This window comes from Triturus cristatus, chromosome 8 (genome assembly GCF_964204655.1).
Source record: "Triturus cristatus chromosome 8, aTriCri1.1, whole genome shotgun sequence".
In the NCBI taxonomy this organism is placed as follows: Eukaryota; Metazoa; Chordata; class Amphibia; order Caudata; family Salamandridae; genus Triturus; species Triturus cristatus.
This window is the reverse complement of record NC_140591.1, coordinates 1407315448-1407343000: the sequence shown is the minus strand read 5'-3', so window position 1 is coordinate 1407343000 and position 27553 is coordinate 1407315448. Positions and strand designations below refer to the sequence as shown.

Here is a 27553-nt window from a genome sequence, read left to right as displayed (position 1 = left end):
TAAGTAACTTGAGACTTCAATTTCTTGTAAAAAAAAATATATGTTCTTCTTTTATTCTGGTGATTCTCCATTAGACTTCATTAACAACACAGTGCATGTTCATATACATTTTATGTATGGACATATTTGATTTGTTTTTATCCACGGAGCTTTGCTTCTCATAAAATAGTATGTAAACCTTATGCTCTTGGTAGAAAACTGTACTATACATTAATTTAGAGATCACACTCGTCATTCTCGTGGTACCCTGCTTGAGATTTATGAGCAAATATACAGGAGAATCTTGGGAAGTCTTTCTATACAGTGTTCATATTTGTCTCATTTTATAATTTATTGGGGAAAACACACATAGCCTGGCAGCACAGTTTAGTGAGTAAAATACTCGCTGCTAAGAAATGCAGCGATCTAAAGGTTACATATGGAATACCAGCAAGGCCAATTTAGCCTTCCTGGGTAAAGTATGTGCCATTAAATTGGATTATAGTAACTCTTGTTATCTGCAGCCCCTACCTGTTGTATGAAGCATTATATACTTACATATTACTATTCAACATGTCACTCCAGTGCATTCCAGACAGATAAGGTTCTTTGCTTTAAGCATTTCCCTCCATCACATGTGACTAACATGAGGCAGTTAGACTATATCAGTACAGGCCCTAATTAGATATGTATACTATACAACTAAACTTGATGCAGTGTCTGTCCGCCACTGGACCAACGTCTCACAATAGTGTTAGACTGCCCTCTTTAGGGTGGAGCGATTGTCGCTTACCTTCCAGAGGCATTTTGGTCCTAAGAAGGAAATATCCCTCCCTATTCCACAGGTACAAAAATTACCTGTGTATCTTCTCGCTTTGAGAATGCTGAGTGGACTGCCTCAACATGGCGGCCCACGTAGCAATCAACAGTGTACCATCTGAACATGACAGCCCAGTTAGCAATAAACAAAATTCTACATGCATCCACTAAACCTGAGCATGCACTTTTTTTTACAGAGATCACACTAGCCCGGTGAGGATTTTCAAGTATGGTGGGCAGTCTTCTCCAAGCAGGGAAAATGCTAGGACCTTGGCTGACCTGTCAGGATGGCAGACATACAATAAAGGGCCCACTTTGTTCTATAACACTTTTAGAAAAACTGAATATTTTGATTTAGTTTATAGACCTATACAAACAAATTGAAAACTGTTTTTGTATGGGTGATCAGCAATAAGATATTCATCCTATGAGCCTTATCGAAATACTCTCCATGTAAAAGCGGAGAACAGATCTCTCTCTGACTCGCATGAAAAGAAGCTTTCCATCTCTTTAGGTAGACACTCTTAACATTAGGGCACAGCGGCTTAAAACTGAGAAGCCATTTACTGTTTTCCCCCTTGTGATCACAATGTTATCATTATTGGCATGTACGGCAACAGGTATCTGGAATAAATATGCCAATTGAATATCCTCAAAATTATGGCTATCTCCTGACTCTCCTTAGAAAGTAGGAGGATATCTAAAATTGGTGCATTACTTTCAAATGTTTGCATTTTGAGTAATCCATTCATTCTTTAAACGTTCACCCTCCACCTACCTTGAATCCATTATCATTTGCCAGAGACAGAACGAAAATGGCTGAAGTATCCATTATCATAATAGTTATATTTATGCCATGGCAGCTCAATAACACGCTTGAGTAACTGTACTAATAAACACTCACTCATTCATTTAATACTACAGCGTAAAGGTTATATCCGAGTTTATTACCACAATATACTACATTGACATGAGAGCAACAAAGTTGTCTCACAGATAGTATGCACCCTTAAATTTAGACAGAAAATCATCATTCCAAATAATCACAGGGCTTCTTCAATGTGCTTTTACCTTCCTGCACAAATATAATCATTTGGAATCTGGAGGTTTTGGTTAAATAGGTTTAGTTAAAACAAATATACATGAAAAAACGTCATGGCATAAACTATGTAGGCAGCTGTGCAGAGTATAAGGTGTGTTGAGGGACGGGCATCATGACCAATTCTGGGCTTCCCTCCACACATTCAACAATGATATCAAAGTATATGCTCTGCAAATCTGCATAAATGTGTAAATAACTGTTTTGTATGATTCAATAATGCCATCAAAGTGTTCTGGTAAAATCATAAACCACGAGGGCTAAGGCCTAGTGATTTGAATATGTCACCAGAACCCAAGTTGCTAATATGAGACCATATGAAACATTACCCATTATGTATTTTGTGTATTATGTGTTTAATTTGAGATAGGTAGCTTGAAAAAGCATATTTGTTCTCAAAGTGCTGCTAATGATGGGTGTTCAGCCTGCCTCTCTCTGCAGGGTCACCCCAGATCAGTTGACTGGGGGTGAGTGCTTGCAATGTTCAACACTCCGTCCATCATTTCCTTTGGTTTTCACCCCAGATTGTTGCCTTCCTCTGCCTTTCTTCAATAAACTCATTGTTTTTGGCTTACAAGACTGTGTACTTTTTCCCCGCCCACCGGTGGCAAAGTGCTTGTTTTCTCTCCCTAAAACGTGTTAACATTGACTTAAACCTGATTGGTACATTTAATTTACTTGTTAGCTGCTAGTATATGGCACTGATTGTGCCACTCACTATGACAGCCTTTTAAAAGCTGTCTTAGGCCTGCCACTGCAGCCCGTAATGCAATTTTAAATTGCCAATTTAATCTGGCAAAATAAACCATTTAGCAGGCTTAAACCTTTCCTTTTATACTTATAAGCCACCCATAAGGTGGCCATAAAGGCTCAGTAGAGAGCATGATATTTAAAAAGTAGGATGTGTGACGTTAAGATTTACATGTCCTGACAGTGAAAAACTCCTAAAGTTGTTTTTCACTTTTGTTAAACCTATCAACCCAATAGACTAACACTGGGTTACCTTATTACATTAATTAGGTGCTAATGTTAGATTGGGAGAAAGTAGAAATACATTGTTTACACTCTAATTGTAATTTAAAATCCTGCCAAGAGTTACTGAGGCCTTTCTATGAGATTCCAGGCCCCTGGGCTGGTAAATGGCTTCCCCATCAAGAATGTGTATGGAGCCCAGACAGTGACATTGAAGCTTGGGAGTAGCTGGAAGGAGGTTTTTGTGGCAGGATGGCTGGGGAGGAGCTGTACTCTGCTCTCATTACATTTCAAAAGATCTTGCCCACAGCACACACAAAGAAACCGGACATCAGGCCTTCCCTTGCCTTTGTCACTATGGACAGTTTGGGACCAGAACCAAGCGAAAAGAAACAATTTTGAGGTAGGCCAGGGAATTCCCTACACGAAGGACAGCACCATAAATAAAAAAACGACCCTCAGAACCACTCATCAGAACACTCCTCGACCTGTGAAAGATTCAGAAGAAGGACTGTCCTGTCACAGGAATGACTGCTCTGCTGCTGGAAGGACTGCCTTGCTGTCTGAAGAAGCAATGTTGATACTGCTTGCCTTGATTCCCAGCTACACAGAGTGACTCCAACAGTCAGGTAGCTGACCTCCTGTGTGAGCTACAAGGGCACAGCAAGCTTCCAGAGCCCTCCTTGCAACTGCCAGCTGACTAGTTGCAGCTAGACCTGCTTGGACCTGCCTGAGCCCTTCTGCTGGCCTCTGTTGAAGTTAGTGCCCCCAAGATGTCCTGGACCCTTTTCTAGGATCTGCAAGATCTCCTCCTGAAGTAAGAAGTTAAAATCCTGAAGTTTGGGTTCCTCAGGATAACAAATGGGACAGTTTATGCCAATAGTCTGCCACTCAGGACGACTGCCTATGCGAAGCTCCGATGAGACATGCTCTTTGCGCTGACAACAACCATCCACGACGACTGCTTCATGCAACAGAAATGACAGCCCGCGGCAGCTGCCAGTGTGAAGCTCCAGCGTCCACTGCCTCTTTGTGCTACAGCTGCGATAATCGAACGATCACAGACGTCTCCTCCAATGCAAATGGAAGTCTTCGCACTGGACTTGAGAAAGTGATTCTTCATTGGGAGGAACATAGTCCCTGTATCTGCCCTGCACTTCAACGCCATCAGTATGAACTTGTCACTTTCCTCGGACTACTGTGACCAGATAACTGTGCTGTCTGCTTCTTGGTGCTATTTTCACATAAAACTTTAATATACGATATCTCTGGTTCTACTGATTCAATTTTTTTGTCTGGTATCATTTGCTTTATGAATGTTTACTCTATTATTCTAAAATGGTTTTGTATTTTTCTTGTGTGTGTTTTCACCTTATTAATGTTTGCGTGCTGCATAAATACTTTACAACTTGACTCTAAGTTAAGCCTGACTGCTTTTTTGCCAAGTTAACAGAGGGTGAAAGACTGGTTAATTTAGTGACTTTTTGTGTTACACTTTGACACGGTTTATGAGTGTGGCTTAAGTGGGGCTTCCACTTTCTTCAACCAATAACCCATTTTCATGGGCGTAAGTTAGAGTTAGAAAGTTTAGGTCAGGTTTCATACTTTCTTCACAAAGCACAGACCACAATCTTTTTCTTTTCTAGGACTGTACACAAGTAAGCAGATCTTGCCTCTGCTTTTCTTTGTTTACACCCTGACGTTTGCTAATAGCTGCCTTTATATATCTGCTAACACTCTGACTTATGACCTTGTTTTTAGGTCTTCAAAAGCCTTTAGACAAAATATTTAATTTCCCTTTGACAAATCACTGATTAACATGTGACCTGGCACCATAGCTTCTCTACAGGTATTAACCTGATAACTCAATCATTTAAAACCATAATATAATGAAGATATTATCCCTGTTTCAGGATATTCCATTCCATATAAACTACATTCCATTCCAACCACCAGCTATTCCAAGCGGATATATATTTATTTCTTGTGCCTTGCTCCCTTGAATTCCCAATCCAGTCAGATTTGAAATTCATAAACCCCTCGACATCCCATATTCCTGTGAAATCTTCCCTTAAAAATTGGAAGAATAAAAAACAAATGTCACCCGTATGAAAATATCGGGGAGGTCTAATACTGTGTGACATCAAATTTACTACACTTAAGATGAGGATGGCGACCGACGTGGCCCACACGCAATACCCCCTCTTTCAGAAGGTCCCACCGTATCAGACCACAACTAAGTCGAAAGACTCTGTGCAAGCCAGCCCCAAGAGGGCAATGGGTCTAGCTCAATTACAATTACCAACGCAAGATGCAACAAATCTCTTGCAGACTGGTTGCATTGTCGTTCCTCCCACCCAAAGCGAGCAGGGAGCAGTGAAGCCCTCACATGGTACAGTGAGTGGTAGTCAAGGAACCACTGATGGTTTGATAGAGTCTGAGTCAGAGCCAAAGTTCTCAGGAGGTGGGATGAATAGAGATGATTTGATTAAATTTTTTTTAATAACTATCCTAAAAGAGATCAGAGATTTCAAAGTGTCTAAGTCACTGGAGAATGCACAGCTGCATGAAAGATTGGCCAAACTTGAAGAGAATATATTCAACATTCCCAAGAGACTAGTAGAGGACGAAAGTAATATCTCTGATCTAGAGGATAATCTCTCGGCCATGCAGCAAGACATGCAAGTTCTGAGCAAAAGCTAAAATCAGATGGAGCTAAAAGTCCAGGACTTAAAAAATTATAACAGATGATCTAATCTCCGCCTAGGGGGAATCCCGGAAGGCTCTGAAACTGTGGAAATGGTTGAATGGGCTGGATCACTCCTGAGGAAAGTAATTCCAGAGCTGCAAGGGGACCTTACAATTACTAGGGTTCATAGGGTCCCAGCACAGAAGCAACTAAACGACAAATTTCGGCATACACTCTTACTGAACTTCTCGGACTATAGAATAAAGGAAAAAATATTAAATACTGTGATAGCAAACAGATCTTTCTCCACTACAGAGATTCAACATTTTAAAATATTTTTGGAAATGTCCTCAGCTTCAGCACGCAGACGTAAATATTTCGTCAAGATGATAGACTCTTTTAAGGGTGCTCAAGCAACAATTGTCCAGCAATCAAAGCTCAAAGTACTGGCTAAGGGCAAATTCTATATTTTCTCAGACACTCCCGAGGCTCAATCACTCCTGGAAGAGCTGTCTGCTGCGTGAGAATAAGGCCTGTCTTAAGCATGCAAAAGGCTGACTAATGCAGGAATACTGTTAGTTTAAGGGTGGACGTAGGGCGAGTCAGAGGGCGCACTGGGATGCAAAAAGACGTCATCCAGTAAAGAGGGGTGGAAGGGGGAATAGTGGATAATTCTATCCTTCAAGGGAGGGGTGTTGTGCGATTTTGAAATGCCATTTATAATGAGGATTAAGCCAACAAGGAAGGTAATGACACTTATGCCCCTTTCTGAAAAGTATAATGGTTTTTAGAGAAGTGTTTTTGAATATTCAATTTGTTAAACGTACTAGGGCGATAATATGCTTCTGGTTTGGGTTGATATTTTCGATACATACGCATCTTAGACCGCTGTTCTTCAAGTATTACTTTTGGATGTTTTTTATTAACCAGCATGGGGTGCTTTTTCAAAGTCTCTATGCAGGTCGAAAGTATGTTTGCATTAGCCACTTTTGATATCATGAGTACTGTATATATCCTGTAAGCTCCTTAGTTTCCAGCTGCTATGCAATTTAATCAGATGCTCCATTTTTTCTGTTTTTATCCTTGCTAAATTTGCACCCTAGACTGCTGTTTTTTAGGGATTATATATTTGGAGGCTCTTTGCGATGAAGCACGATCAAGCACGGGGCACTTTTTACATTTTTGATGAAGTCTGGATATATGCTTGCAGTAGCAACTTTAGTTATCATACGTACTGTATATATGGTGTAAGCATCTTTCTTCTCAGCTGCTATGAAACTCAATCAGATATTCCTTTTTTTGCACTTGACAAGCTAAGCTATCCTTTCCTTCGACTTTATAACGTTCTGATTGTGTGCTATGTATTAGGCATAGGGTATGCTTTTACGGCTTATGCTTGTGGTTTTCGTTCAATGCTATCACTAGTCACTTTAAATATTATAGCTACTGTTAAAGCTATCCATCTGCTGTTTTCTTGCACTTTAGATGTCCATTTCTGTAGACGCAAGATACACATTTTTAGAATTCTTTTTACCCCAATGTGAACAATAGGGTCCTGAGAGATGCAGGATCGTGGGTTGTGTCTACAGGACCGGTCCACAATGCTGATAGGCATTTTCTTATAGCTTAACTATGAGTATGAAAAAATCTCACAATTCTTTCTTTTAATGCTAACGATCTTAACAACAAGCGCAAGCCCCATGCAATTGAATGCTGGATCAGAGGATATAACCCTTACGTTATTTTACTACTAGAATCCCACTTTCGGAGTATATCAGATGCAAGCAACATTTTTAAGAAATGGGCAGGCTTTCACTGTTCAGCAAATGCGGGGTGTGCACAGAAGGGGGTAGGAATATATGTTGGTAAACATGTACAATTCCAAGTAAAAACCATGCAGACAGACCCAGGAGGGAGATGGGTGTTTCTTCATGGAAAATTAAACCAGTCAAATCTTACTTTTGCTACAATCTAGGCACCCGTTCTTGATAACTCTCTCCCAATGCTACAGCTCAAACAGGCCCTATCCTGCATTTCCGGCCCCATTATATGGGGTGATGATTTTAACTTTCTCCAGTATCCCTCAGTAGACTCTTCTAAGAAGACTCAAAAACAAAATAAGCCACAGGTGTCTATTGCCTTGTCCAGTTGTAAAAATGATTTAGACATGGTAGATCGATGGCGCCTTCAAAACCTGGGAAAACGGGACTACTCATGCTTTTCGACAAAGTATGATTCGGCGTCCAGAATATACTTTTTTTTTATCTCACATGGCCTCATTATTAATAGGTAAGATCAAATTTCAAATGTTTTCTCTGACCATGCATTAATTAAAATAAGCTAAATTGTATGTGCCTTAAAGAGTGACAATATGAATTAATAGAAAAATAATGAATCAAAAAAAGTCATACTATCATTTGTGTAAACCAAAGAAAAGACAGATGCATAGCGTAAAGAATAATATTTTCATATTATTCTTGAAGAAGCATAAGGTCCATCACACAAAAACCCATGATACATCGATCATGTAAATGTCTGATGAAGGCGGCTCAATATGCAAAACCTAGATCAATGTATACACAAACCACTCTTAATGTTCATGTAATAAGTCTATTACATATGTTAAATAGCAATTAGGACATTGAGCCAAACAATTATATGAAAGAAGTGGATGTTGCGTTGATGTTTCGGTCTCCAGTGTCAGCCGTACATGAGACCATCTTCAGGGCTTGATAATTAAAGGACATTTTCAGAAGACACAAATATAACAAAAATATAACAATTGCTATCTCGTAGCCAAGAGTAAGGAATAGATAATGAGGTTAGATCAATCTATCAAACTAAGTTTTTATAACTTGTCTTTGGAGAATCACAGACCATAGTGACACAAAATGGTAGCAATAAGTTAACAAGCTCCTGCAACTTAATCTTGGGATGCGATTGGCTAACTGGCACTATGTAGACTGGAACTAAGCTGTACCCGGCTGATGAGCCCATAACTAGGGCAAAACTGGTCCTGGGAAGCTTGTGCTCCGGTTCAGGGAGGACCTGGCTTGGAAGTTCGGGTGAGATTGTTCTTATTGGAGCAGGGCCTAGACTGACTTGCATTTATCTGGGTCCGAACGGAGGTGGCATGGTGTGCAAAATAACGATTGATTGTGTTGCAGCCTGGTACCAGTGGTTGAGATTAATTCTAGAACTCCATCTATCACTGTTTTGTATACTTATTGTGTCACCCGAAGTGGGACGGGTATGCCCAGTAGTGGGTCCGATGCACTCTATGTCACTGGAACCAAGCTGTACCCGGCTGATGAGCCCATAACTAGGGCAAAACCTATCCTAGGTTGTTTGCCTTCCGGTTCAAGGTGTGCCTGTCTTGGTAGTTCAGGCTGGACTGTTCTTATTGGAGCAGGGCCAAGACTGACTTGCATTTATCTGGGTCCGAACTGAGGGGGCATGGTGTGCAAAATAAAGATGACTTGGTATGCAGCCCGAGTGATTACCAGTGGCTGAGATCAATTAAAGCATTCCATCTATCACTGTTTTGTATGTTTTTTTTTTTAGAAAGTTGGCATTTTCTTGTCCCAACCATTTGGTATCACAAAAATAAGGCTTCTGTTCTTTGAGACGAAGAGAAAGAATCTAGACAGGTTGTGTCTGACTAGTGCAAGGGCACAGGGGCAGTCAATAGGACTGTCTCATGTTGCCCTCACACATCCCCAAGGGGATGTCATGCTTCATCATAGGGTGGTGCTCCTCGTCAGTCCAGCACTGCAATGCCTAACAGGTCCCCCGAGGGGTCACTTTAGAGGAGATCTTATGTTGAAAAAATGCCTTATGATGAGTGCAAGAAAGGTAGTAAGTAGGGTGGTGTAGTGAGTATGAAAATGTGAGTTAAAACTGATAGGGGAGATCACAAACTATCCTTTAATAACTGAACCACCCTTCAGGAATAAAAGCCTTTTTAAAGGTGAATGCTACCAATGCGGTTTTGAGGAACTCTGGTAATCAGTGTTCTACAGTTGGGTCAAGAAAAGTACCCTGTAGTTGTAAGTGAGAAGCCTCCCTGTGGTCTCACTCTGATTTGATGCCTACAGCCTGTTTCCTGGGTCACATGACAACTTGTAGCTGACAGTTGGCCCTTGTGTATTGCTCCCAGACAGTGAGATAAAGGGGGAATAGGTGTCAGTAGGATAGGCCATCTCTGACTTGATTTGATTTATGGTTTATAAAGCGCTTGTATCACCCCTCAAGGGGTCTCTCCGCGCTAGGACTTTGCTTTTGTCGGCCAGGGAAGGGACTTATTAAAACAGTGCCATCTTAAGAAGCCTCCGGAACTGCAGGTGATCGGCACACTCCCGTAGCTGGATGGGTAGTTGGTTCCAGTAGGTCGGGGCTAAATGGAAGAACGCTTTAACTTCCTGCCGGGATTTTTTGCAGCGAGGAACTACAAGAAGAGATTTGGAGCCAGATCAAAGTTTCCTGGGAGGCAGGTGTTTCGTACATTTGTCTGTCAGATAACTGGGGCCTTTACCATTTAGGGATTTGTGTACAATACAGCATATCTTAAAACAGATCTGCTTGTGCAATGGGAGCCAATGCAAGCTCTGCAGAGGCGAAGGGAAGAAGTGCAGGAGGGAGCGTTGGAGATAAGCCGGGCTGCGGTATTTTGGACCACATGTAGTCTGTTCAAAGATGCTTCATTCACTGAGATCAGCAGAGCGTTGCAATAATCCAGGCAACTTAATACTACTGTCTGAATAAGAGTTTTCTGAGTGGACAGGGGGAGGGAGGGAAATACCCTTCACAGGAGGCTTAGGACATGGAAGCAGGCATCGGTGGTGGTAGAGGCCTGTTCCTTCAATAGCAAATTCTGGTCCAGGCGAACTTGATAGGGGGAGTGAAGCTGTCACCAGCACACTTGCACATCACAAAGGATTTGACACTAGTCTTTTATGACCACAGAGAAGCTGGGTTCATGGCATGGAGGCAGGAAATTCAGAACACCTCTCAGGTTGGAAAGTTCCAGAACCTTCTCCTACTTCAAAACTGGCACCAAGTATAACTATTGGACCCTTAGACCCAGCTCTTCAATTCTCCTCTTGACCTGGAGAAAACTCAGAAGGACTGCTGTGCTGCTCTGCAAAAAGGACAGCTACTCTGACACCCTGCTGCTCTGCTACCTGAGTGCAAAGGGCTGGCCCTGCATCTTGAACCCAGCACCACCAGGGTGACCCCACGAGACAGAAAAGGCTCCAACCACCTTGAACCCAGCATCTGGAATCTACCTGCTGTGACTCTTGCCCCCACGTGGTGCCACCCTAGTCCTTCATCCTTGGCAGTGGGCCTGAAGGTGCCTAGCCGTGGTCTTTTGGGCAGAACTGACTCAGTAGGATGCATCTCCTTGTAACTATGCATTGAAACTGCCATTGCCTGACACATCCCTGATGCAAAATCTTGCATCGCAGTCTGCAGTGTCTTGGAACTGCGCTGTGCGATAAATCTTGGATGCAGGAGTTCGCATTGCAAGTCTTCGTCGACGGCATCCTCGATGATGAAACAGGGTCTCAGATTGCAAGCCACATCGATGGCTTCATAGGAAGACTTGCTACTCGATGCATCTCCAATGCAGGACCTCACATCGCCACCCACAGCCACTCAGAATCGCCGCTGTGAGACGCGTCATTGACACACGATCTCGCAATGTACCTCAACCAGGATTTATGATAATTTGTTTATCAGTCCTAACTTGGTCCCTATATTTGGTCTGTGCTCCATTGCAGTGGGCCTGAACTTGTGACTTTGTCACAGTTCGTCGCGAGCATTGCATTGCGAGTTGGAGCATTGTGCTTCTAAGCAATGTTTTCACTTAAATCTTTGTAATCGCATATCTTGTGTTTTGTTTCACCTTTATTATTATTAGAAGTGCTGCATAAGTACATGAGACATTGCCTGTAATTTAAGACTGACAGCTTTTGTGCCAAGCTACCAGACAGTTAAGCACAGGTTAATTTGGGGTTTGCTTATGTTTTACCCTGACTTGAATCATGGTTGCTGCTTGAGTAGGGTTCCCCCCCCTCAACCAGTAACCCAATTTCCTACAATTGGCATGAGGCATTTTGTTTAATGTTACTCGAGCAAGACAAGGAAACCTCAGGATTCTGATCAGATTTTCATCACTCAACATTGATAATTGCTTTCTCTTCTGCTATGAAAGTCAGTTAATGCTCTAATGCAAAGGTGGTTTCTCTTCGGTTTTCCAAACACTTGCCTTTTAGAGTTATCTGCAAAGAGACTGGGGACCTGATTTAGATCTTGGTGAGACTCCCATTGTCCCTCCGTGGTGGCGGTTACAAATACTCCATCGATCTGACGGAGTCCCGTCCACCCTATTTAGATGTGTGCTGACTGAACCGCCGTACCCATCAACCGACTGTTTTCTTTTACATAAGTGGCGTACCTCCATCGACGCGGCGCACTCCTGTGCTGGCTAATAATATTCCTTTGCCATCAGGCTGGCGGGTTTGCGCCAAGCTTATTTAGATTTCCCCATTGTTCTGGCATTGTCCTAGCAGCGGATTTTTGATGGAGTGAGTCCCTGGTGGAGTTGAGACTGGTAAGTACTACTTATTAATGTGTCACTACACATATATGTTGTGTTTGCTTCAAAAATATATGTAGGCAACGTGTTATACCCCTTTTTTAGGTTGAGCCTTGACCTGTTGTATTTTCTTCTGTGGGCTTTTCGCACACCCACCTATTGCCATTGGTTATTATCTGTGGCATTCAGAAATGCTCGCTTGGTATTGGTGCATTTGTCTAAATGTCCCTCCTTTGTGTGCTGAGTTTCCTCCCCGGCGATTTCACAAAGGGAATATTTTTGTTGCCCATCACACTGTACAGCGTATGATGGCCTCTCTTCCCTCCTCCCGTCTGGCTGTTGCAGTTTTGGCTCCTCCCATCAGGCTATTGCAGGTCAGGCATTGTTTATAGCAACAGAAACAAAAGCGGTCTTTCACGCTCCTTGTTTTCTTTAGGCTTGTTATGTAAGCAGCTGCACAGACGCCGTCCGTGACAATGCTAAAGTTGGAAATAGAAATAAAAGAATCTTGAAGCGGAAAGGGGAGTCTGCTGGGGGTCGGACTGATGACATTCTCATGCGGGCCATGCGCTCCGGCTGTAACCGAGCACCGATTCCCAGTGCCACCTGCGGTGAGTATTGGCTGCAAGATGAAAGGCCTTTAGCAGGAGGGACGCTTCCCAACTAGCAGCTATTCTGAACGTGGGGTTTCGGTGGTGTAGTGAGAGGCATTTTACATCCCTGCACTGACTGGCAGGTCGGTTTGATCCGCATGCTGTCAGCAGACAATAGTATTGTGCTCCACTCCAGTTTTTCCTTAAAACGCATCCTAGTGGGACGATCGCACTTTCCCCAAATAGGCCATATGTTATTTTTATAAGGGTTACGTATTATTCTCTAGTGGCCTAAACTGTACAGATCACACGTGCATTAATCTGGAATGCAATACTGACAAATGTGGGTTGTTCAGGTAACCCCTGTAGGGCTTAACAATATGACGGTGGTACTGTGATGAAGGCCGTAAGGAGCTTAACAGAGTAGTAACTGCTATGTAATTGGAATACAATGTGAATAATTGGAATGGGGTAACTTATTTGCACAAGGAAACCTTTGTCTTATTATTTATTGCAAAGGTCACAAGTTGCCAGCGGCACACGTTGTGTGCTGGGACTGTTGTATTCGATGTTAAAGTCATAATGGGCTCAAAATCCAGATATGTAAATCTATATTGGCTGGCCTCAAACTTCACTTTTTACACGTGGACTCATTGGCCTATTTGCCTTCGGGTAGTTCTAGTGCAACAACACAAGAATCAGAAATCAAAACAATGAGACCGTGTCAGTTGCCTTCTGATGATTTGTAACCCTTTCAGGTGGTCTAGTTGTGAGAAAACTCAATGGCTTAAGCTGACTACAATAGTCCACTGTTTATCTTCCTGTCCCAGATTCCATTGCCAGTACTTTACTAGGTAATCACTATTTAGCAATCCACACGCCAAAACATTTCATGCCAGATCCCTGTTTTTTTTCTTTGTATGCAAGCCCAGGACGATTTCCAAGTTAGATGTATCCCATGATAATTGCAATGCAATTTCAGAGATACCGGTTATGTATCCCTTTGTTTGAAGACCCACCCTTAATTGAATTCCCATTATTTTAATTAACAAAACCTAATCTGTTTGCTCAAACTCCTAGTTAATCTGTCTGGGTTATCTATAATCCCCATTTTGGCGCATTTATTAGAGCAGAGTTAAAGTGAAACTTTACCCTTGGCTGCAGGTAAATCAGAGTATTCTCAGTATATTTCAATCTAACTATAATACCAGGAACTTGCGAGGGAACCAAGTAATTCTACGCAATGGGCCAAATCAAAGTTTGCTGCACTAACCAATAGCAGTTACTTATTTGGTGGTGCTCCCCCATTTCTTTTCTAAAAAGGGTAGCTTTCAGGTGGCTATTTTTGCAAGCAAAATGTGAATCCAGTAGTGAAGATTGTACTATTTCTAAATCAACAGTGTAATTGTCACTGTTTTATTATCTTTACATGTTTTTTGTCATTGCTCCCATTAGCTTTCCAATGCTGGTTATTCTGCTCATTTTCTTTGTAGGAGGTGGGTGTAAAGTGCCAGTGCTGTATCTCTACTGCTCTTGAGGCAGGCCTGCACCTATACTGTGTATGCGCTGTCAGTTTTATTTATGATGGAAGCTTGCTCTGAGACATGTGGTGCACATGTGTGTTCAGAAGCTTCAACTTTTGGTTACCCTGCTCCTGTTCTTTGTAGGGTGTAAATTGACAGTACTGCATCTCTACTGCCCTTGAGGAAGGCCTGTGCCTCTGTTGCCTATGTACTATCAGTTTCATTTATGCTGGAAGCTTGCTCTGCGTCATGTGGTGTACACATTGTGTGTAGGATGCATGCACTGATGCTTACCCTGCTACTGTTCCTCATAGGAGGGCGTTGTAAAGTGCCAATGCTGTATCTTTCTTCCTTGTGAAGCAGTCCAGCGCCTCTACTATCTACACACAGTTTTATTTATGGTGGAAGCTTGCTCTGCAACATATGGTGCACATATTTCAACACAACACCACACAATTCCACAACACACAGTTCAGCACTGCACAATTCCACACCACACAACATAATTATAATCCACATAATACCGCTCAACACCACATAATTCAGCTCCACCAAATTACATGTTACTCAATACCACATAAATACACCCCACATAGATCCACTCTATACCACATAACAACAATCCACATAAATACACTCCACAGCATGCTGCATAATTCCACTCAGCATAATTTCACTCAACACCACACTGTTCCATGCCACATTATTCAACTCCATACAAATCCATTCCAGAACAAATAATTCCACACCAAACCACATAATACAACTCACCAACACATTTACACAACACACCACCTGCATCAAATCCAAACAACATAATTTCACATTAAGTCACAAAATTCAACAGCACACCACATAATTAAACTCCACTGCATACCACCCCACAACACAAAATAAAATTTCACATAATTACACTACATAACACAAAATCCCCTTCCACTTAATTCCAGTATATTCAATACCACATAATTACTATCCACAAATTTCCACAGCAACTCATGCCACATAATTCCAATCCACAAATAACAAATCCAATCCAAACCACATAGTTCCACTACACGTCACATTCATACACTCTATTACACATAGATAAAATACGTTGCCATTTAAAATGCCAATAGCTCTAACTCAAATGAATGTGAGATCAACTGCATTTCCAATGCTTGCTTACATATAGAACAGCACACAAACAACATACACACACTATTGAATGCACACCCAAAGGCACCACAAGCACAACACATACAACTACCACAACAAACAAATAGTTTTTAAGTATTAATACAGGTGTGTTCATTTTACATTTTGCATTACACATAAGAAAAAACAACTGCAGAGCAATGTAAAAATACACGAGGTCAAGGCAAATGTTACCACATGATTCATAGTAAAACAATTGTAAAGAAGCTTACCTTAGATCCAGTGACAACAGAGTTGATAAGCGTCGTGGTCAAGTAGTAGCAGCAAAGGAAGGACCTAGACAATGGGGTTCAACACGCAAATGGAAGTGGAAAACAGAAAGGAGGGTATGTTTCTACCTCATTTCCTTCGATTCCACGAACTTAAGTTTGGAGGTGTCCCCGCCATAGGCACATCATAATGGCTGTGCGGTAATCCTTGGCTGGATACCCCCTGACAGCCACTTTTGCCTATGTCCCTGTAGACTTGGGAGGAAAATTCTGGCAGTCACAGCGGCACCCGAATGGACTATTGTCCATAGACCCGCCAACATCTAAATAGAGTGGGTGGACTGCCAAGTTGGCAGGCGGACAAACCGTCGGAAAAGTGAAGGTAGGACCAGAACTGCCAAGATCTAAATAAGGCCCTGAGTTTTTAATCCCTATACATTCTGCAAGCAGTAAGCCGTTGAAGCATCATGTTTGAGTACTTTACACTTTATCCAAAAGGTCCCTCGGAACCAACATCCATAGATCTTTGCTGCATAATGTTGTTTCCAACCCCTCTCATTGTATATTTAATTTACTGTGGAATCCGCCTAATTGATAGAAATTGGAGCAGTCCGTGACATTGGAGTAGGATAACCTCTTCTGTCTCTGTTACACTCAGATCTTGGGCTCTTTCATATTCCCAAAGTCTTCCAAACCTACCACTGTTAAATGGATGTATTATTAAAGAGATGGGTCACATTTTAAGAAGAGTACTGACAAAGGTGTACCTCTTCACTGGCATGAACTTGCGACATGACACTGGCTGTGCTCAGCTCTACATTTTCCATCATTGAGAAACAAAATCCTGGTTCACCACCAGGGGGTAGGGTAATAATTTGTTGGGAATATGAGACAGAATAAAACATTTTAATCAGTCATTCAACTGTAATTTGAGGACATTGTAGAAACTTCACAAACATTGTGTTTGGAGTTGTAACAATGTATAATATATATTTGTACCTCACAATAGCTTCTGTAACATTTGATTAACATTATTTATTCTCATTTCTAATGCAATAGTGCAAACCATAATTTTAGAAAGAAGGCTTCTTATAAGAATTTTCTTTTAACAAAGTTCCCATAAAATATTTGGCTGAATTTTAAAAGCATGCTATCATAGTTTTTGCAGTAATAATATTGCTATTTTATGTTCTTTGTTTTTTTAACTAATTTGTATTCTGTACTTGCAATTTGTTTAGGATGTTGCAATTTTGACAAGTACTAAAAGGAATGCCACTGTAGTCTGCCATGACAACGTCTCCATGCTAGCTGTTTCTAGAGAGGTAATGGGTTCTTGTGTGTTGGAAATAAAAGTATATGTAGAATGCTGATATTTTAATATGCCTGGTTAAACATTTCATGGGTTGTCTGTTTTGGTTGCTGCCTTTCTCACTGGTTATTTAACCTTGTTGGGTTCAAACATTAAGGAGAAGTTTCTGTGGACATGGTATGGTAACCAGACAGCACTTCTCATATCATCGGATCTGTCTGTCGTCTTTGATACTGAAGACCATTTTCTACTTCTCAAGAGGCGGGAGAAGACGGTGGGTATGAAATGTAGTCATAGGGGCATGGTTTGGCACTTTGGTAGTGAACAGAAGTCAGTGCTTCATCTCTGCAGCTACTTCTCTTCCTTAAGAGAGGGTAACTGTGGGGTTCCTCATGGCTCTTAACATTTTCGGAAAAGAGATCATATGTCTTATCAAAGGTATGTTTATAAATCACTATGGGGGTGTGGGTCGGGAGTGAGGACAATAACTAAATTGCTGAAGGCCTTCTGGAAATACCAAGATGAATGCAACACAGTCAACAGTATTTGCTGAATGGAGCAAAATCGAAAATATTGACAATAGGATTTGGAGCTACTGGCTCACCCACCATGTTACTGTCCATAATCTATGTGTCTTGGACATCACTCCCCCCCCCCCCCAGTTCTGGCAGTAAAAGTTCTAGATGTAAAGCCACAACCTCGGACTGTCCATAAATAAACAAATAGAGGAGGATTTCAGGAAATACCATTGACAAGAAACATCTTGTCATTCCTGTTACTCCCGGGTAGATTTCTCAACACGAGAGGTCATGGCCGGTTGCTACCGCTCATGTTGAGAAAGCTGTCACTTGCTTTGAGAAAGCTACTTCTTGAGTACAAAATCTACTCGAGCGGCAGAAAAAAACAGAACCTCTGACACGCTTCATGCTGCCATTCGTGCTGACGGGACAGGCTTCCAGCTCTAAAAGTCAGTGAGAGCAGCGCAAGGCACCACAACTCTGCCACTTGTGGAACTCCACAGAATCTCTTGGAGTTTTTCAAAACTCTGTGAGTTCAGCCCACCCTGTGTTCAAATCACAGTTGGGTTTGTCAACCAACTACATATGGCTTGAATTGGCATTTCAACATTGCCTAAGAAAGTACAATAAATATCAAATAATAAATGCAGGTGTGTGGAATTTAATAAAATATCTTCTCATCATGGGACAGGTTGCTTCATAAATCTACTTGTCCTGTATAGAAATTCACTTGTCCCTTTGGTGCCATATAGTGCGGCAACAAATTATGGCAGCACTCTCATTATATAAGAGCTCTTATACTAGCTCTCTAAATATGCCAGCACTCAGCCTAGGGTTTGAATACTAGCACTTCCCTTATTTTGAACACCTTTCAGCAGATCTACCTACTGGGGCAGGAGGTAGCGGTAAGCAACAGTTCATGGGTTGGAATTCCCTTTTAAGTCTGTGCAAACCTACTTACTTGCATGTTTTAGGGGTTTTCATTGGCTCTTATTTAATCTTTTCTTATACTGAGAAAGTTTGGAAATTTACTCCTGGCAAGGGCAGAAGTAAAACTTCTTTCAGATGACATACAAGTCTTCAGAGCTGCACAGAGAAAGAATGCCAAAGCTCTCATGCTGTTTGCTAAATGATGCTGGTTTGACTGTGAATGCTGACAAATATGAATTCCATAAGACACAATTGAAATTCTATGGCCATATCTTTTCTGATGGGGGTATGACACCTGATCCAACCAAAGTGCAAGCGTTATCTACTGCTAATCCTCCACAGGATAATTCCATGTTACGTTCATTCCATGGGATAGCCAATTAATGTTCTGGATACGTGCAAGAATTTGCCAAGGACAGTGCACCATTATGAGAGTTGACAAAAAAAGAATTTGGTGTTTCAATGGTCACGTGACTGTGAGTAAAGTTTCCAAAGTATTAAGCACGCCCTCAAAAATGCCACTGAAATGGCCTACTTTGATCCTAAGCTTAATACATATGTTGTAGTTGATGCTAGTCCTGTTGGGTTAGGCACAATTCTTGCACAGCACAATGAACAGCCAAAGGCCCAAAGGTATATTGTGGCTTACGCCAGTGAAAGCTTGGCACAAACTAAACGTGCTCATTTCCAACCTGAAAAAGAAAGCTTGGCAGTGGTATGGGCTTGTGAATATTTCCATGTGTTCTTACATGGAAATCCTTTCACAGTGGTGATCGATCTTCAAGCACTATTGACAATATTTGTCAATCCTAAAGCCAGAATGCCTTTTCGGATTGAACGTTGGGGTCTGAGATTACAAGAATACAACTACACAATTGTTCACCGTCCTGGGAAAGACAACAATTCTGCTGATTACTTTTCAAGTATGTGATTACAATACCCTGGAACCCCATTTAAGACACCTGAAGCCTACAAAAATTTCATTGTAAAATCAAGCACGCCAGCTGCCATATCATTAGAAAGGGGTCTCCAACCATTCCTGTAATAAGAGCTACTTAGGTTCAATGAAAATCTTCCTGAGCCACTAATATTAAGCGTTGTAATAGTGACCACATCAGACAATATTACCACAATATGCAGGACCACCAGCAGTGACCACCTTAGTGTATTAGGGACAGTTGCAAGCAGCAATGTAAAGAAAAGGTAGTAACATTAGTAATAAGTCTACCCAAAGTTTCATGATTTATCACTCAGCTGTAAATAACATTTGAAAACTCAGTAATTTTTCTCCAAACATCAGTTTATTATTTTTGAAAATGTACACATTTCAAATCCCAAATGCAAACTTTTCAATGTTTGTAGTTATATATTAGTAAAATAAATGAAAAGCTTCTAATTTAGTAGGCAGGGCTGCACAAAGGAGAGCTACTTACAGGTAGCTGGAGAGCTACAGGTAGTTCATGAGCTATTCATTGGAAAAGCCTGCATTAGAAACATTTGTCACTGTTATGAGTCAAGATAGTGGCATGCTAAAATTGAAAGTCATTATTGCTCAACAATCTTGAAACCAGCACTCTCAACTGCTCAACAATGACAGTGAGTACTTCAAATTCAGAAATGTCAGAGATGAACTATCTGTAACTCAGGAAGTCCTCATCTTGTGAGGTTCCCGAATTGTAATTCCAGAGAGTCTACAACAAGTAATTGAAGTAGCCCACAAGGGACACCAAGGAATAGTTGCCACAAAGAGAGCTATTCAGATCAGAAAGCCAGATTATGATCTTGGCAGATGGGATGTTCCTTCACAAATGTGACGGATATCCCCTCTGCCGTATTTCCAATTCCCTGAAATCCTATGGAATTAGAAATACGGCAGATAGAATATCCCATCTGCCAAGATTGCAATTAGGCCCTTAAACTTAATGCAGAAGCACAAAGAAAACTGGCTGCATTTATAGGGAGAAAGAGGTCCAGATGAGATCAAAAAGAGAGTCATAAAAGCAAAATATGTCCATCATAGTTGGATCCTCACTCACCCCTTATTATAATAAAAAAGTTGTGAGACAGACTGTGACTGGTAAATATCAATACCTCAGGGTCAGATTTACCAGGTCTGCTAAACACCTCAAATCACATTCAGAAGTATGTGCTTAATGCATTTATTTTCAAAGGCTTCAGATTTTTTCCCCATGGTTTCCACTGGTAAATTTTTAAGCCTGCTAAAATTTACCAGCGGAAAAATTATTGTGATGCAGTAATTACCACATTATTTATAATTCCAATAGCAGAACAAACTCTTGTTTGACCAGGGACTGAAAATGTGCTCGGTACTGAGAATCAGGTTAATGATTAATCAACCCTTATTATGCAAACATAAACAATTTACAGAACTTTTAAAAACAGTGCCCATCTAATTTGTGATGGATAGTCTTATTTTATTTTCATTAGCCACCACACGACTGTATGATATGTCCTATAAACCATGTGAGCTAACAAATACGATCAAATATCCCATTATGGAAGAATAATATCAAAGCCCTTTGTCCCTCTGTTGCTGCCAATTGCATTCTCGAGATCGTGACCAATGCATGCTGCTATTGTTGGAAGAATATTTCTACACAGCAAAAACACCAGACTAAAGTCAAAGGCCTTTGGCCAAAAATGTGCCTGGGAGCAATCTTCTGGAGCTATAAAACTCATTAGTGCCATCTGGGTCGCATTAAAAATCCCCAAATCCTGGGTACTTTTTGAAGTTAGTCAGACAGTAGTACCAATGAGGCATAAGAGGGAATATTTGGCCACATATATTAACCTATTTTGCACTCTCAAACACTCAGATTACCAAAATTAGAGTGTTTACAAGGGCAAAATAGGTATTTCTTAAGTCCGAAACCCATTTTAGGAGTTGGTCAACTTTTGCCAGCTCCTAAATTGGGTTTCTGATTAATTACCAATTATAGATTTGGAAGGAACATGTTTTGAACGTCCCTTTCAAACTGCAAATCAGTACCATATATATCAATGGTTTGGAACCAGAATTCCAAGGGCAAACCAATGAAAAGTTACCATCTCCCAAGTTGGCATTGCAACCTATTTGCAAGAGGAAAACAACCGAGTATGGACCCTGTCCCCTTTGTGAATTGAGGCGGAAGTTGCAGGGCACAACTGCCCACTCTAAAAAAAACTTTTTTAAAACGTTTTCTTTTATAAATCAGTCGCATTTTTTTTTCAGAAAACCGAGCTGCTTCAAAGAAAGAAGTTTACTTTATTTGAAAACCGTCACAGCCATTGAGGTTTTCTGACCTTTGTATCCCTGTAATCGTGGCACATCAATGTAAGGGTTTGCAATCAACCTCATGAATATTTATTAAGTTGGTTGGACTGCGACCCACTCTGACCCTTTATTTTATGAACAGACATATTAGTACATAGGTAGGTTTACAAATTTCGACCACGTTGTGCCACCAGAAAGTTAGCATGTATTGCCCTTACTTTGGTCTGTATCACAAGTTTTTTTCATATGGAACCAGTAAGCCACAACCATCTGACGCTGTAGCTTGCCCTTTTTGGATTATGTGTAGAACAAGATATTAGAACTAGGTAGGTTGGGATTTGCCTTTGGAGGCAGTGCATGGACTCTGCTGGTTTGGTATAACATTAGGAAGCCATTTTAAGGGAGTTTGAAAAACATTCCTTCAGCAAAGGCTCATATTTTTATTATCATAATAGTGCGATAAAAAAGCCAATGATTGTTTGATGATCCTAGATTCTGAGTTTTTTGTTCAGACCATGAAAAGGTCAGCTTGAACGTAAAAAGGTAATGGAGTCTAAGAGCTTTGAATACAACTTCACTCATTGCTTAAAAATTGAGCGACTGTTGCCAATATCTAAAGCTGCTGATCAGACAAGCATGAAGTTCAGCATACAAATTGAATTAGAATTATTTTTCAACACTCTGAAAAAAATTGTAAAGTCATGGGTTCTAATTGTCCAGTGATATTACTTGAATGGTATAGCATGCCTTTCAAAAATATTCTCTACAGATGTCTCCTGCTTTCCTCCTTGCCTTTTTAATATTGGTCCACATGCACAGTCATTTAGGCCATTGCATGTACTGCACAAGGAGAAAAACATTGAATATGATGTACGTACAATTGTCTAAATGTGGGTGCAAGTGTATCAAAAATATGTACTTGAAGAAGCTCATCAGTTTACTGTAAAGGAACAAAACGTGTTGGCTATTAAAAAATTCCCAGGACCTGAGTCAGGTGAATTCCAGAGAATGGATTTCAAAAGAAATGATTGAAACACAAGTAACATCATTGAATATTTATTTTACTATGTGAGAAAAACATTTCAAGACAGAGCCCATACATGCTAATGATGGCCATTTTGGAATTCTTTAACTCAAATAGTACATTCCAAAACATACTCGTAGATGCATGCACGTGTGTGCTGGCTAAATATGGGATATCTTGGCTTTTTCTTCTATTCTTTGTTATCCCTTTTCCAGTCCAGTTGCGGCTCGGCAGCCATTTTTTAATACAGCCCACCATAGCGGGCCATACCGGCCATTAAAGGCTTCCTCCAGCATTAAAATGCCAAAGGCGAGGGCCTTTAACAAGGGAGTGGGACTTTAATGGCCGGTATAGCCCAGCTATGGAGGGCTATAAGGCTATTAGAACATTCTGCCACTAGAGGGCAGAACATTCTAACAAATAAAACAAAGGCCTCTTCGAGAGGCCTTTGTTCACAGAAGCAGCTGTGAATGAAAAAAATAATTTAACTGTTGCCCTACGGGCTTCTACCGGCCCGTAGAAGCCCGGAGCACTCCATTGTCTCCAATGGATTGCTCAACATTCTAATGTTTTAATAAGGAATTAATAATAAAGTATGTAGAATGCCAAATCTAGAAAGTACTGGAATTGCCAATAGCTTTGCATCGGAGGCAGGCCCATTGCCTTTGCCAATGCATTTTGTAACTGTCAGGTCATGTTTATTGTATAAAACCGAAACATGCATTCTCCTCGTGTAGGAATAAGTACATACATTCATGTTATTGGCATATTAACATTGACATTAATGTTAAGGGTTTAATGAAATCCTTGTGTATTTAGTAACTATTTTCCTACTCATATACCTTCAGTATTTTATATTAATTTCACTAAAAAGTAATTTCGCCATGTAAACGTTCTAATGACTACCATATTTTTCTCTATGAAGGATTTTTTATCTATCTTTCTGAACAAAGAATCCAGAGAAAGGACAGACTTCATGGAGTTCCTTCAGAAAATACAATTATTTTCAGGCTGGCCAATCGAAAAGCTGCCCTACAGCAACCCAAGAATTTTTGTACACACATTCTTCAGGTAAACTTTTGTAGATGTATATTCCTATCCATTTTGTGATTTCCGTACCTATTTCAATTTGTAGTCCTATGCATATTCCCATTCCCATTGCCATTCTTAGTCTTATTTTGATATCTCAATTATAATAATTCTTATTCAAATTATTATGCTATGTGGGAAAGTAATATTGTCCTATAACTGTTTCTACTTTACATTCACACCAAAACATTCACATAATAATAAAACAAGACCACTATTCATCTGTGACAATGTATTATATTATACATTATATGTGAGCAGAGGTTTCAAAATGGCCCAATCCACCACATGGCCACTGAGCTGACTGCTGTCTTCTCAGAATTTGTAGAGGAAGATGATGTAGAGCTGTTCAAAATAAACTCATAATTTCCTGACTACAAGGAATGTATGTTAACACCTGAGGGTCATCTCCCTTACCAAACTTCGAAGGAAGGTGGATGCCCATCCTGGTATTTGAAGCAGGGTCACAAAAAGTGAGCAACAACAGCTCTTATTTAAGGCATGGCCTCTGACACAGTTCAATTGGCATCTTAAATAGCTGACAAAATAGAGTGGCAACATGTTACCCCCTTGGGCAGTGCTAAATGGTTGTTGGCAGCATGATCATTATTGAAATGCTTTTGGCTGGGGACTAGCAGCAAAAGTTAACATTTGTATTGAAACTATAGAATACAAAAGAACACAATAACATGTCAAAGTAAAATGACAACACAACAACAAATTAAGAACACACAACAGCACATTAAAACGAAACAATGCAACACAAAAACACAATACTTCTGCATAAAGCAACACAACTTACATAAAGAAAAAAAATGCAACTTGAAAATGTTGAACAACAACTGCATGGAACAACAGCAACAAACCATAAATTCACAACTCAATGACACAACTCAAACACTTAACACAATGCACCACAAAACAACCAAATAAAGCAAAGTGAACAATTAATACACTCCTACCAATCAGTGAAGTGCTAACACCCATCCTCAATACCTCCATCAACTCAGCCTCATTCCCAGATACCTGGAAACATGCCATGCCATGGCCATGCCCCTGCTCAAGAAACCATCCACTGACAAAGCCATACTTTTCAACTAGAAACACATCTCCTTCTACCATAAATTGCAAAGGTCTTAGAGTAACTAATCAACCGATGTGTCATTGACCACCTCAGCAACCATCAGCTCCTCAACGTCATGCAGCCCCGATTCAGGACCAACCACAGTACAAAAGCAGCACTCATCACTGCCACAGATGGCATCTACCTGGTCCTTGACAGAAGAGACACAGCAGCTCTCATTATCCTGGACCTCTCTGTAGCATTTGACATGGTCTCACACCCCATTTGTTGCATGAGATTTGCATCCAATGACCTGCTCTCCACTATATCTGCTCCTTATTAATGGATAGAACACAAGCTGTCAGCCTTGCAACTTACTTCACAGAAGCCCACAAACATATCTGCGGAGTGCCTCAAGGTTAATCACTCAGCTCCACCTTCTTCAATGCATACACGAGCCTTCTGGCCAATGCCATCCACTGTCACAACATCAGCATCCTCTCCTATGCAGATGACACGTAACTTATACTTTCCCACTTGAACAAGACCCCCAACACAAGAAACAGGTTCACCGCCTGCATGACCGAAGTCACTTACTGTTTGAAAGACAACTATCTCATGCTCAAAACCAACAAGACAGGAGTAGTGATCTTTGGCAAGAACACCTCACCAGCTGGTGGCCAGATGAATTTGGAGCCCTACCCACTGCCCACACCAGGAACCTCAGAATAATCATTGACAACAAACTGGACATTACTGCACAAGCCAACGCCTTCTCTACATCCTGCTTTCACACCCTGAAGATGCTGAGGAAAATCTTCAAATGGCTCCCAAATAACATTAGAAAAACTGCCACTCATGGCTTAGTCACCAGCTATGCCCTAATTCCCATACTATTGGAACACCTTTACGCCAGGATCACCAACCAACTCACTAGAGACTACAAACCATCCGGAACTCGGAAGCCAGATTCAACCTCCCATCCAGAACTCACATCACACCACACCTCAAGGAACTACAATTGCTCCCAATACAAAAACACATGCAGTTCAAACTCTTCACATACACATTCAAGGCACTACACAGCTCAGGCCCCATCTAGGTAAACACTTGCATCTCCTTCCACCCACCAAACAAACATTTCTGGTTTGCAGGACCCCCTCCTCGCACACATTACACGGATACACAGAACTAGATCAGGAGAATGAGTGTTCTCTTACACAACTCCTAAAATGTGGTACGACCTCCTAATCTACATCAGAGCCTCCTCCTCTCTTCTTGAATTCTGCAAGAAGCTGAAGACCTGGGTTTTCAAATAACTGCTTGCCATAGGTGGGCGAGGCACACCCACCTTCTTAACACCAGGATACTCTAGCAGGTGATCACACGCTTTACGATTACACATAACATAACAATACAAAGTAGCACAAACATATCACAACAATAGCATAAGAATAAAACAGACCCCAAAAACAAAGAAAGTGAAATATCCCAAAATAATACATAATATATTTACAAACAAAACTATGAAACAGCAGGCAATGCATCACAAACCAGCAGAGTAATAAAAAAAGCCGCACAAATAAAGTACAATGAAATAGAAGATCAAAATACAAACACATTACTGCAACAAAACAACACAACCCACAATACAACATAAGACACCACAACAATTGTGTTATTGTGATGTGTTAATAACGTTGTTTCAGTTATTGTTGTGGTATTTTTCTGTTTCACACCAATTAATCTCCTTAAATATCCACAAATATTGCATCTGCTAGTAGTTCACAAGTACTGCATCTGCTTTCATAATGATGTGATGAAGGTATTCATATCAAGCATATTACTATGTATAGCTAATGACCTGTAGTATCACAGGGCAAGAAAACTTTTGGGATCTGTCCCATTACATTTTACTCTTTTTAGAGTACATTTAAAAACAACTCATCAGGTATGTGGATGGGGTACGGCAAGAGTGGGCAAAGGAACTTGTGAAGATCTACTAAAGACAAAGATAGTTGGAAAGAGTGGAGGGTGAGGAACAGATATGTGTAGCGATGGTTATGAAATACTTGGGCAAGAAAGTATGATTAAGAGGGCAAAAACAACTATTTTTATATATAAGAAAAAGGCATAAAGCAGAGCTGCGAAATAGCTCCTGCCAGTAATGACTCCTTTAGCTGCTTCTAGCTTTATTTCCTGCAGTACCCTGATATGTAAGCTCATACTTCTTGTGATAAAAACAGCCCTAGGGAGGAGATATGGTCTAACGACTAGAGATGCTGACTTTTAAACATAGGGACCAAGGTTTAAATCGCATCCTCAGTGCTTAACTGCCCTTATGTGATCATGGGCAATTACCTATCTCCCTGTACCTAAAAAATGTGAAATGTAATGTATGTAAAAAGCATTTGTGTAATCCCCACTTAATGTACATGATATAGTAAATCTTCTCCCAAACCCTCAAGTAATGTACAGAACTCTGTTGTCTCATAGCTAGGTTCTCACTGTATATTAATTCCAATATATACCAATACAAGTCTTAGAATAGAAGGGGTGTAGGCCGAAAATCCCAAGTGAGGCTTAGGGAGTCCCCAGTCCTGAAAAGTAGGGGGATCGTGTCAGATCTTGGTTCCAGCAGCTATTTCAGGGAAATATGCTG

The 27553-nt window shown here is 40.8% G+C and overlaps 1 protein-coding gene across 1 annotated transcript in view; it reads left to right on the top strand.

Annotated features, from left to right (window-relative positions):
• LOC146805830 (uncharacterized) overlaps positions 1 to 27553 on the top strand; it is a 497986-nt gene that overhangs the window by 335983 nt on the left and 134450 nt on the right. The window contains exons 8-9 of the mRNA XM_085623825.1: positions 16923 to 17006; positions 23665 to 23810. Coding sequence (XP_085479951.1) covers positions 16923 to 17006; positions 23665 to 23810 — 230 coding nt within the window. The remainder of the gene's footprint in view (positions 1 to 16922; positions 17007 to 23664; positions 23811 to 27553) is intronic.